Source organism: Taudactylus pleione, unplaced genomic scaffold, assembly GCF_031769625.1.
Source record: "Taudactylus pleione unplaced genomic scaffold, aTauple2 ptg000095l, whole genome shotgun sequence".
NCBI classification, from domain to species: Eukaryota; Metazoa; Chordata; class Amphibia; order Anura; family Myobatrachidae; genus Taudactylus; species Taudactylus pleione.
The window spans coordinates 34,529,701-34,542,879 of record NW_028284497.1 but is presented as its reverse complement, the minus strand read 5'-3'; the positions used below and the strand labels follow the sequence as shown (position 1 = coordinate 34,542,879).

The 13,179-nt window shown below is 44.3% G+C and overlaps 1 protein-coding gene across 1 annotated transcript in view; it reads right to left on the bottom strand.

Annotated features, from left to right (window-relative positions):
• The window catches only part of LOC148526729 (uncharacterized), a 156,311-nt gene that overhangs the window by 24,651 nt on the left and 118,481 nt on the right, over nt 1–13,179 (bottom strand). The window contains exons 11-12 of the mRNA XM_088470291.1: nt 1,811–2,000; nt 643–770 (exon numbers count right to left, since the gene is read on the bottom strand). Coding sequence (XP_088326417.1) covers nt 643–770; nt 1,811–2,000 — 318 coding nt within the window. The remainder of the gene's footprint in view (nt 1–642; nt 771–1,810; nt 2,001–13,179) is intronic.

Sequence of the window (13,179 nt, the reverse complement as noted above, 5' to 3'; positions counted from 1 at the left end):
GTGAGAAATTCACTCGCTCCGGGGCTCGCTACAAACGTCAGCTAGCCCTGTTTTGTAGGCGGGGAGGGGGGGGTGGCTGGACAAACGGAGGCGTTCCTGAAGGAACGCCTACCGTTTGTGGGCGGCCCTACTGACATCACTGGTGATGTCAGTAGTGAGCTTCCTGCTTTATTACAGCAGGAAGCTCACTGGAGTTTGTGGCAGACGAGACCCTACCACAAGGGTCTTGTTGCAAGCCCGATGGTCGCGATGGTCACGACCATCGCGACCATCACCTGTCCGCTCGCAAAAGCTGTGGGTGGTCAGCTAAAAAAAAGCTTAGCTAAAAAAAAAAAATGGTCACCCTCATTCAGAGCGAGCGCTCGCTTTTTGCGAGCGGCTCTGAATGAGGTCCAATATATGTATTTTAAACTACACTTCGTTACTTATATTGGATATATTATTTGGGGAGGAAGGAGAGTTAATGTTTTATGCCATTCTGTCACCAAAAAGGTAGAAATGGGCGGCATTTATATCCTAAGCAGACATCATGCCAAAAAGGGAGTTTTCAGTTAAATGAAAAAGAAAAAGGAAGTCATACACATTGGATTGGCATGTACACAATAACAAAGTAAGTGAATCAATCTTTACTGTTGTACTTACTTGATCGTTCTCAGGTAAGTGCTGATTTCCACTAGGCTGACATCTGTCACTTGGGTGCATGAACTGAGTGTCAGATTTTCTAGCTTTGAACATTGTTTTACAATATGGTGAACAGTGCGATCTCTTACCTACAGTATAGGGATAAAGAAAGTAGGAAAATTAAGTTAATAAAAATTTTAGAAAAAGATCAATTTCACTGACTTATGTATAGTTACTGTAGCAGTAGTGTAACTTAAGCCTCATAGGCCCTTCCCTGGTGTAAAATCAGTCAAAGGACCCCAATACAATACATTCCAGACATGATGGCAATAAGTCGCACCTGATCAATTATGATGTTAAATACATATATCTACAGAGAACAAATAGTATAACCCAAGGACGGACTAGGGCTGCGGATCAGCCCTGGCAGTCCCCCTGCCTGCTTGCAAAATGGGCATGGTAACATTTCACAGGGCGGGGGTGCTGCTAGGCAAGGATTAGCGGCCCATCATGTGCGCCGGGTGCTGCACTGCCACCACCCCTTTCCTCCTCCCCCAGCGCTCATACTATGAACTCCGGCGGGGCGGGGAAGGGACACCTATGGAGTCCAGAAGGTGAATTCCGCCCTGTGCAGCAGCAGCCGCACTCGATGAGCCAGTCCTGAGGCCATCGGCCCTTCTGGCATTTGCCAGAAGTGCCAGATGGCCAGTCTGGCCTGGTATAAACAGAGCTAGACATTATTTAATTCCTTAAAAGCTTGTAAAGGTAGCTTTTTATGGATAATAGCGCAATCAATGTTACCATGACACAATTTTTAGAGATTTTCAACTATATACATAATTTTCAGTATAAGAATTCATATAACTTGGAAGCCATGTTATTAGATGTATGTTTGTATGTTGTATGTCTTAGTACCTTTCTCAGTTGTTGCTCTGCATTTATTGATAGCAGCGAAAATATTTATTTATCTAAAGATACTTGGGAGTTTATTTTTTGCAAAGAAGATACCGTGACGCTTACAGGTGAGAATGGGGCACTGTCAGAGTGTATAATTTGAGGACCACGCTATGCCACTATGGTGTTTCTTTGTTATTATTATTGTAGATGCAACTTCCAGAAATGTGAACTCCACAAGTTAGGAAATAAATGGCGACTTTATCGCAATATGGCCATGAAACTGATAACTTACCACATTAAGGCCTGTCACATTGAGTGTGGATATCTTCAGTAGACTGGATGCTATTTTTGCCAGACATAGATCAGTAGCTTTTGGTATTCTGCCAATGTTCAGGTATTCCAGATGTGTACACTCAGTAGCCACAGAAATTAGGCATTTTGCAGTGAGGGCATGGCAGCCAAATACTTCTATTTTAGTCAGACTGTAAAACACAAACATGTTTTATCAGAAGATGTAAGAGTTCCCTCACATCTTAAATACATATGGAATACTCATTCTCAATAGAAAGCAACATTACAGAATTGTGGGTACCTTCATGTGTTTTACATTAAGGGGCCCATTATTAATTATTGTTTTTGTTCCCCGATAATTATAATTTCTTATCATGGCAATGTGTAAAAGTAAAGTAGTCACATTAGCGATCACTTTACTTTTAGTTTCTGGAGGCGCATCGCTACTACGCATATGTGGTCAGCTGACGTCGCGTGTGGGAGTGGTGAGAGCTGTATCTTTTAAAACAATAACAAATAAAAAGTGCTTGAATGATAGGCAATATCTCCCAATAATAATTTGAAACAACAATTATTATTTGAGAAAAATAAGTGAATGTGGATCACTTTAAAGGGTAAAAGCATACATTTAATGAAAACAGCAATCAATGCACAGTCGGCCTGATTCAGAGCCGGACGCTCTGACCAGAGCGCTCGCTCTGAATCAGGGCCAGCCTAGCTTAAAATGGAGTGGCCTCCTGGCCGCTCGCATAGCTGTGGGTGACCACCCACAGCTTATGCGAGCGTCCATGATGATGGTCGCGATGGTCAAGACCATCGCGACCATCGGGCTTGCGACGAGACCCTGCGGTAGGGTCTCGGTGACCGCAAGCCCTGGAGTGATTTTGGCTCTATCAGAGCCAAAATCACTCCCACTGACATCACTAGTGATGTCAGTGGGGCCGGACCCAGACGGTAGGCATTCCCATGGGAACGCCTCCGTCTGGCAGCCATGCCCTCGGCACGCTCACAAAAGGGGGCGTGCTGTCACTCACCATCGACAGCACGCCCCCTTTGGTGCGAGACCCATAACGACGGCTACCCCGTCGTTATTTGGGTCTCGCGCATGCGCACAACGGAGCTCCCTCCGTCGTGCGCATGCGCACTAGGGCACCATCGACCCGCTTGCAAGCGCTCAGCGCTCGCGAGCGGGTCAGAATCAGGCCCAGTATTCACATGTAAAAAAATATCAATAAAAATACATTTATTTTGAACAAAAATATTTAGTTTCTGCATAATGTTATGAGTTGTTGCTCTGTGCTAACAGCCTAATGTAGGAGATTTCACAGAAATGTTCTGCAGAGTTATTATATTATTATTATTATCAATGGGGACTACTGTCTGACCTCAGTGATTACTCCATGCATAAAGACAATAGGAAATTTAATTCACCTCTTACCTGGAGTTATGTAAATGTGAGTTTGTTTACATAGGGTACATTTAGGTGCAAAGTCTATTTTTTATTTTGAATTGGTTAATCAAAACTGTCACTATGATTTTGTTTGGTGCACAAAGCTATTAGTATTAGATGGCCTGCTATAACCGCTTTATGAGCATTCCAAAGGGTCATATTACTAAACTCTTTGCTGTTATATAAAGCAAATTATTCTTCACGAATGTAAGAATGATGTTGCTGAAAGCAGCAATCTCGCATATACTCAAAACAAAAAAATAAAAGTAAATTTTAAGCATGTATTAGCTGTCCATATAGAAATCATGATCTCCTTTTCAAAATCTCTCTGGAGGACAGTTTGACCAGATGAATGGAGGGAGTATGGTTTCCAGTAGCACTCAGACTATCACTATGGGCTCTATTTACTACAAACCGCATATTGAATGCAGATTGTAGTGTGATATTAACGACTGAATTCACATTGCGAATTCAGGCAATATCACAGGGATTTACTACAAATGCCTTGCAGGGACAGAGCTCGCGAGAAAGCTCTGTCCTTGCGAATCCCATCCGCACACTAGTCACGATATTTTCGAAAAAAATACCATGACAAAGTGCCCGCGCATGCGCCGACCGGCCGCCGCTGCTACCCCCCGCCCCCCATGATCGCGGACCCCGACTAGCATTGATTACTGTAGCTGGTCACCTGTCACCTGTGCTTAAACTAGCATTGATTATTGTTGCTGGTATAAAACTATTGGTCAAATTTGCCGATGATCGTCTGCTTTGAAAAACGGACAGTCAATAAACACCAAAACCAATAATAATAGAAACTAATCAAGGAAAAGGGTAACTACGAACCTTCTTATAGTTTTGTAAGTGATTTATGTAATCATTATTGTGTGATTGCTGCTTTAATATTAGGCTCTGAAAAATGAGACTCAAGTTGCCAAAAGGAAGAAAAGGCCAAGATTTAATCTAACTCCACCGATATATTAGCATATAAAATCAATCCTGTGACTGGAGAAGCATGGATGTACTCAAGTGATCATATCAATCCAGTGGTCGAAGTGGGAATTTTGAAGTGTCGGTATGGAATATTTATGGTCGTACTTATAAGGGGGCGTGGTCACTAAAAAGGGTGTGTTCTTAAGACTCGCCCCTTTTCATCAGTGTAGTGTATCACATTGTACTACCCCTTATGCACATTATGCCACACAATAGTAGTAGTGCCCCTTACACATTATGCCACACAGTAATGCCTTTTACAATTGATGCCACACAGTAATGCCCTCTACAAATTATGCAGAATTACCCCACCCCCTTCCCCGAAGCCTCTTACCTCCCCCTGTGTCTCTCCAGCATCATCTGACCTCCGCATCATAGGGAAACCAGCAGCAGTCTCAGACCTCCCCCTCACGTACCAGCAGCAGCAGGTGTGGATTTGGTGATGGGTCAGGCAGGCATCCATGGAGAGACAGGCACTGGGTGAGATGCATCAAGGGTAAAAATGTGGTCAGGCCCTGAAAATGCAGGTTTGACCGCATTTTTCATATGCAATAAGCCCCGGAGTGTAATGCACTCTGGGACTTAGTTGTGGTGGGTAACGCCATCTTCCTGATGGCATTACCCTATAGAAGCCTATGGTCTTCTCGCCACAGAGTGTTTTGAGAGGGATCCCTCCCAGCACACCCTGCGGCGCGCTCATCCTTCAGCGCATGCGCAGAAGGACGCTGGAGGGGCTTCTGGGTCATAGACCCGGAAGTCCCTCCACTGCAAAGGGCCACTCTTACCGTCAGAGCGGTCCTTTACGGGGATAGTCATGCATCCGGCCCACTGTCACGGACTGACAGCCAATCGGGAGTCACCTGTACATGTACATTACATGTACAGCAATGCCGTCTCTCTTAAGGTAGGTAGTCGGAAGGTGGGCAATAGGAAAGTAGACAATTGGTAGTTAGGTTCATAGCAGGTTGGTAGTATGTCGGCAGGGATAGGTAAGTAGAGAGTAGACAGGTAAGTAATAAGGTAGCAAACAAAAAACACATACTGGACGTGCGCTGCTAAATAATAATATTAATGACAATATTTAATATATAAATGACATGGCCAAATGCACATATAAAATTATTAAAAGAAACAATGATGGCAATACAAATAAATGTACATACAATAAACCCCAACAATGGTCCTAAATCTGCAGATGTATCTAATAATGGCTGAGTGTCATGACACTAGGTAAATGCTATCCAATTACTGGTAGTTTAGTTCCTTGGAGGAAAAAACGTATGATAATAGGAACTCCACTTGTTGCCAAAAACTGTGACAGTAGCTATAGCATAGTAACAATGTATCCTGTGTGAAGAAATAGACACAAATGTCAATAGTGCTAATGCACAATAGCCATACGGCCTTCTGGATACCCGACAGTGAAGAAAAAAAGGTAATAAAAAATGGTCACTTAGAAAACCAGCCTCAATGTATGGGCTTATAACTCACGGTTACAAATATAGATGAGGATGTCCGAGGTAAGCTGTATGACAGCAATCGCTATAGTAGCCGGAGAGCTCTCCCCACATAGGCACGTGTCCAGCGGGTCAGTTACCATGCAAGTAGACGTGTATATCACGGCAGTAAATTCCGGGCGTCCCCGGAGACAACCGTGAGCAGGGACTCCACGTGGTCTAGTGCGGGCAAGTGCAAAGAGGCTTTCTGGAACAATCAAATGTCCTGGCATAGATGAACATCCTGGTCCTAGTCAGGATAACCGGAGTGTAGTGTACCGTTATGTGTAGCGTCAGGTACAGTCGGGTGTTCAGATGGTAGCCTATTGACATTTGTGTCTATTTCTTCACACAGGATACATTGTTACTATGCTATAGCTACTGTCACAGTTTTTGGCAACAAGTGGAGTTCCTATTATCATACGTTTTTTCCTCCGAGGAACTAAACTACCAGTAATTGGATAGCATTTACCTAGTGTCATGACACTCAGCCATTATTAGATACATCTGCAGATTTAGGACCATTGTTGGGGTTTATTGTATGTACATTTATTTGTATTGCCATCATTGGCCCTCATTCAGAGCCGCACGTTAACAACAGTACGCTCGTTGCGTTCCGATGTTGACTAACCGCGCATGCGTCGGTGTTACACTGCGCATGTGCGTACGGCAGATTGCGAGCTTTTTTTCTCTCGTTCCTAAAATAGCGTACAGGAAGTGACATGTCAAATGTGATTGACAGAACAGGGCGTTTTTGGGTGTTGACGGGGGTGGAGATGAAAAAACGCAGGCGTGGCGAGGCGTTTTTGGGGCGTACATACATTAGCAGATGCGAACGTCAAATGTGTTCGGACCGTCTCATACGTCACTGGAACATCCGCTTTCCCTTCAAAATGCTCGCACAGCTTAGGGTCAGGATTACTCGACCACATTGGCGATGGCCTTCTCCTCCGTCCCGGGACTCAACGATGGTGCTGCGATTAATCGCGGCTGGTCAGTAAAGTAATTAGTGTTGGATTGAAAACCGGCTTGGTATGTGTTTGGAAAGCAGTTTATTGGGATAGCACAAAAGCGTACAAAGGTGGAAATCAGAGCTGCTAATGTCATGATTACACAATAAATTAGCGTACATTTTTGGTGTTTTATTTTGGCCACAATTTGTTGGTTATGGCCTATTGTAACAATAATGTCATCATGTTTTAATTAGCTCCCCTTTTTTTTGGTTTACTGTGGAATTTGCATCGCTATGTGATTTTTTAAACGTTCCTTAAAGAGGCCTTTTTTTTTTTTTAAGAGGGTCAGTTTTTGCCTTTAGGGCCAGGATTAAATGTAACCCATTTGTACAATAATGTCACAATACAATGTCAGTTTTTTGTTTTAAATTTATTGTTTAAACACAAACAAATTGGCCTAATATTTTGTTGCCTTTTTTTTTGTGGCAAAGATATTTGTTAAAAAAAAAAAAAAAAGCCATAACTGGTAACATAAACGTAAATACCAAAATTAAAAACATTTCACAAGAAAGGAGAGGGAAGTTTTGACCAGAAAGGAATATGAGCCAAGCACAGAAGGAGTGTGGGAAAAGTCGCCATTGCTGTCACCGTTTTCTCGCCCGTTTGGCTGGGTGAGGGTGGGCGCCAGACCGGGTCCGGGATGCCATCGGGCTGGCCTGTCCAGAGGCAGATGTTGTGGCCTCTGGACTAGGCACAGGGCTAGGCACATTTGGAGGATTGGCTGATGTTGTGCCAGAGGTGGAGGATCCGGATGTTCCGGCAGGAAGGGAGGTCGGCTCCACCATGCGCTGGCGAACGAGCTGCTCCAGGGCATCGGCGATGCGGATGTTGGCCCTGGTATTTTCCGCCAGGGCCTGAGCAATGGTCACGTTGGCCGCAGCATTTTGCTCCAGGGCCTCAGCCACCCGTATCAGACTGGCGTCCATCCTCTGCAGAATCTCCGTATGGAAATCCGATTTAAAATTGAGTTCTGTGAGGAGGCCCACTGCCTGCGAGGGGGCACGCCCTGGACTGGCTTCTGCAGGGTCCTCAGCCGGATGTACTGGTTCCTCCCCTGCAGAGCCAGCAGAAATTCTGCGGCCAAGGCTCCCCTCTGGAGCAGACTCATCCGCCTCTGTCTCTGTTAGGAAAAATGCGAAAAGACTCACATTAGAATCTACATATTGGCACAATAGCATTTCAGAGTTGGTGACATCACAAGACTTACCTTGGCCAACATGAGGAGCCGCAAAGTCTGGCATGTCCGTATCCATGTTGGACACGCCAAACACCTCCACAGCCTGCACACACCCATGTGCCAGCTCTTCTAAGTCTGTCAACTCCAATGACACAGGGGTGGGACCCCCACCTGTCCCCCTTGCATGCCTAGCCCTGTCGGCAAGTTTTTGCTTGAGACGATATTTGAAGTCTGCCCATCTGTGGAATGAAATTGGAACCATTATCCTTTTTTTTACAATGGGGTTTGTTTATAGGATGGGAAAGTGTTTACTTACCGCCGTTTGACATCCCGGGCTAGACGGACATAATCACCCACCCTATTGACAGCAACGGCGACCTCCTCCCACATTCTCCACTTCTGGCTTTGGCTCATATTCCTGGCTGCCTGGGGCAGGATGTCAACGCACTTCTGGATCAAAACCTCCATATCCTTGCTTGTGAAATGTGGCTGCCTTTTTTTTTTGGCAGCTTTGGCGGGTTGACTGGGGCCAGCAGTCTCTTCCATGTCATCCTCCTCACCTATTTGGGTAAATATGCAGATGTAGCCACTTCACAACTTGCACAATATTATGTTTTAAAAGAATCATTGAGACAAAATGCATGAAGGCCTTACCGCCGGAATTTTGGCCATTGTTTCCCTGGTCTGAAGCCATGTCTCTGCTTCCAGAATGAAATCAACCAGAAATTAAATGTGATTTTGTGACGTATTTATACATGCGTCCTTAGTTTGCGGCCGCATCATTGATTGTGCGTCCCTATGATTCATCCTTAATTTGTGCGGGAAAATAAACACTATTTATGGCTTGGTGTGTGTGGAGTCGAGGTTGCGTTGTTGGATTGTTGGCGGTTAAGTTGGTTGGATTTGGTTGTTTGCGGTTGGAGGATTTGGCGGTGTTTGTATTTTTTTTGGTTTGCTACAGTTGTTTTGGTTTTCCGTTCGCATTTTTTTGGTTTATTTTTTGCCATCGTTTCCTGATTTGGTAAGTTTTGTGCAGTCTAATTTGTGGCCAATTGGTGTCTACTTCTGGTTTTTTGTTTGATATTTTTTTTTTAACACTAATTTCATCTATTTTAGTTTGTTTTGGCTTTCGGACCCAAAGACCTTTTTGAGGGAAATCTTATATATTCGATTTTGGTAAGTCCATTATTTTTCTTGCATTTGCGAACTAATTAACGCATTTTTGACTGTTGGTGTAGTGACTTGCATTTGCGAAATAATTAACGCATTTTTGACTGTTGGTGTAGTGACTTGCATTTGCGAACTAATTAACGCATTTTTGACTGTTGGTGTAGTGACTTGCATTTGCGAACTAATTAACGCATTTTTGACTGTTGGTGTAGTGACTTGCATTTGCGAACTAATTAACGCATTTTTGACTGTTGGTGTAGTGACTTGCATTTGCGAAATAATTAACGCATTTTTCGAGGCTTATTCATCATGTAAACCAGTTTTGCTTTTCCCTTTTCCATTTTTGGGGTCCATTTGACCCCTATTTGACGTACGGTGTGCAATGTCGTTTTCATCGATGGCCAAATGTGTGTTTCGCCTATTTTATGTGTTGGCTTGCACCAATTTGACAAACATAAAATCACCCTCTAAATTTTTGATGTCTCATTTTTGGCTTTTTTACAGTTTATACGTATCATGACAATACCCCGGCATGTAAGCAGCTATGGATGGTATCATAAAGCTAAGTTGTTTTATGTTACTTTTGGGGTGGCTCAAAAGCCTTACATTGTAAACTTTGAATTTCAGGTAGATCTGGGGCGAATTGTTCTGGCCCTGCTCCCGGAAGACGACCAACCTCAAACTCGTCCCAGGCGTAGGCATCGTAGGCATGCAAGGCCCCAGATATTTCGAACACGTGTCACCCTTTTTGGAATGCCCGATGATGAGGTTTTAAGACGCTACCGTCTACCTCCCAAAATCATCATAGACACTCTCTCATTAATAGAAAGTGATCTTGAGCGGCAAATTGACAGTCCAACAGCAATACCACCACTGACGCAATTTATGGCGGTGTTACATTTCTGTGCCTCAGGATCGTTTCAAACAACGGTGGGAATAGTGGCGGGCATCTCCCAATCCTCCTTTTCCCGGATCCTGAGGGCAGTGATGGAGGCACTTTTCAAGCACCTCCATCATTTTATTAAAATGCCTTTGGATATGGGTGCCCTTAGTGTGGCCAAGGCCAATTTTTACCAAATAGCTGGCTTCCCACACATCATAGGGGTTGTGGATGGTACTCACATACCACTTCAGCCTCCAGCACGGCTGGAGGCAATATTTAGAAACCGTAAACACTATCACTCCCTGAATGTAATGGTGGTATGTGATGCCTCCCTCCAGATCCTGTCCCTGAATGCTAAATTACCAGGAAGTGCTCATGACTCCTTCGTCATCCGGCAATCAGGGATATGGCAGAAATTAACCAACCTACAAGCTGGTGATGCGTGGCTTCTGGGTAAGTGGAGACCTTTAGTACATAACAATGTTAAGCTTGATACACAGTGTTCCTGATGTTGTCTATTTTTTTTCACAGGAGACAGTGGATACCCTTGCATGTCCTGGCTGCTCACTCCTTATTTGGCTCCCACACCAGGGCCACAAAGTGCGTATAATTCCGCACTTACAGCCACCAGGCAAGTGGTGGAGCGCTGTATCGGCCTTTTAAAAGGCCGATTCAGATGCCTCCACCGCTCTGGTGGCGAGCTCATGTATGTGCCGGATATGGTGTCTAAAATTGTGGTCCTGTGTGGGATATTTCACAACATTGCCATAAGGAGTGGTGTCCCAATGCAGCCAGAGGATGCCTTACCTGAGGATGGCCCCCCCGAGGTTGGTCGGAGGTCAGTATGTGGGGGGGCCTATACGCGATGATGTTGTGGCCAGATTTTTTAGGTAAGTTGTAACAAAACTACAGTGTTTATACCTAATGTGTTTGTGTTTGTTTGCGAACATCTAATTTTGTGTTTTTTTTCTCACCATCTTCTGTTTGTTCACATAATCTTTGGCACTCCAACGCTCACTACTTCCTGCTACCCTTACCAAACCTGGATCTGGTCCTTTTGGGCATATATTCTGGAACCCATATCGCAACGCCATGTTTGTGGAATCATGTTGGCATGGTCCTTCGTCAACCAGTTCTTGATTTTTTGTTTTTATTTATTTCTTGGTATGTGTTGTATTTGAATTTATCACTGTGTTCTTTTTTTGGGAGTGACCACTTTGTTTTCTCTGTTATGTTGTGAATAAATGTTTGGAGAGTGAAATGGTCTTCCTTTTTTGGGACGTTAACAGCAAGTGTAACCAGGTTAACACAAGTTACATTTGACTAAGGGGTAATCCAGTACTGACGCCAGTTGAGCTAAACTGAAATATGTTTTCAGCTTCCCAACCCACACCAAAAGGAAGCCTGGCCCAACCTTGGGATTTGTAAGATTGGCCTAAGCAGCTTGCGCACCAACTAGGAACCTGTAAAATGTAGAAATATGTAATTGACACTACACCCAAAAAGGGAAATGACATTGTTACTGTTATGTGTTTCTTGTGTCTGTTTGACATACAAAGACAAAACACAATCTAACTTTTAAAAAAGGGAAATCCTTGCAGGAACAGTCTACTTATGTCAGGCTAAACTATCTTGGTTTTGGATTTAAAAAATGAGCCAGAACGTATATTTGCATGAAAAAATTTATTTTGAAAAGTTAACAAAAATAAAAAAACTACTGGCGAAGGAGGCCAGACAGCCGGTCGAGGGCCACAAGAATGCCAATTACATGTTGGCGCATTTGGCCAACACAATCCGCCACCTCTTGCCGACGCCTCTGTTCCTCTGTGGGTGAGAAAAGTGTGTGGGTTAATACAACAATAGGGAATCCACATTAAAAAAACAAAAACACAACGAAATCACTCCTAAACCTAAAAAAAAAAAAAAAAAGGGGGTGCTGCCAAAAATACAAGGCCTATGTACAAATTCCCACAGGTGTGATATGTGTATGTTGAAATCACCAGGAAGAGGTAAAGGCAAACTGCGAAATCACCAAAAGTCAAGCCACAAAAACACGAAGAAAGGCACGACACATGATTACATACAAACAGTTTGTGCTTTAAAAAATAAATAAATAAAAACATACCGGGAGCCAAAACGGGAGCTCCGGAAATGCCTCCATGATCCTCCTCGGAGGATCCGTCATTCCCCAAAGAATGGGGAGGAGTTATGATGGACTCCGGGGAGGGGGTAATTGGAAGAGGGGTGGGTGGAGGAGAGGGGGAAGTGGGACGGAGGGAAAGGAGGCCCGACATTTCCGGGAGAGGGTCTGGGAAGGATGGGGAGGAGTGGGGAATAGGGGAAAGATTTGGGGTGGAGTGTTGGCTGGGGGTTGGGGATAGTGGCCGGGAACGCCGTCTGGACGGACGGTGACGGCGGAGTCTTGGCTGTCCCCCTAAAATATGTCAAAGAAATTGCGGTTAGTTTATGGACAAATCCGGGGACCAAAACTAAAAAAAAACACAACCCAAAAAATAAGCCAAATAGGAGTAGAATGAATAAATCAGAAATAGAGGGAAAACATGCACACGCAGATATGAGTACAAATAATAAATAGGACAGACAGGAAAACATGCACACGCAGATATGAGTACAAATAATAAATAGGACAGACAGGAAAACATGCACACGCAGTTTGCCCCACAAACACAAACATTAAAACCACAATACATAACACTTACTTTCCTCGATCTGCATGCGAAAGCATGCCAGCAAGCGGGGCGTTCGCCGTTGCAGGTCGGACCACCTGCGCTCCAGCTGCCCGATGTTGCGGCATGAGCCGAAGGACCGCAGGCGGGACCGTGCCTCCGCATACGCGGAGCGCTTCTGCCGGTTGGTGATGGGTGGAGGCTGGCTGGTGATCCGGCGATCCATGACCTCCGTAAGCACCAGCAGCTCGCGCCTGGTGAATGCGGAGGCTCTCATGATGGCAATGGTGTTTTTCTTAAAAATCATTTTTGATAAAGTGTGTAAAAATTTTCTGATTGGCTAATGTATTTTGGAAATTAACAGGAGCAATTTTATTGGTTAGTGTATGAGTCATGTGTTCGACAGGGCCAGAAATCTCTGGAGAGTTATGATAGGCTTGATGCAGTGACATGCGTAAGCAAATTTAAATAAAGAAATGAACCCAGGGAAATATGCGGGGATCC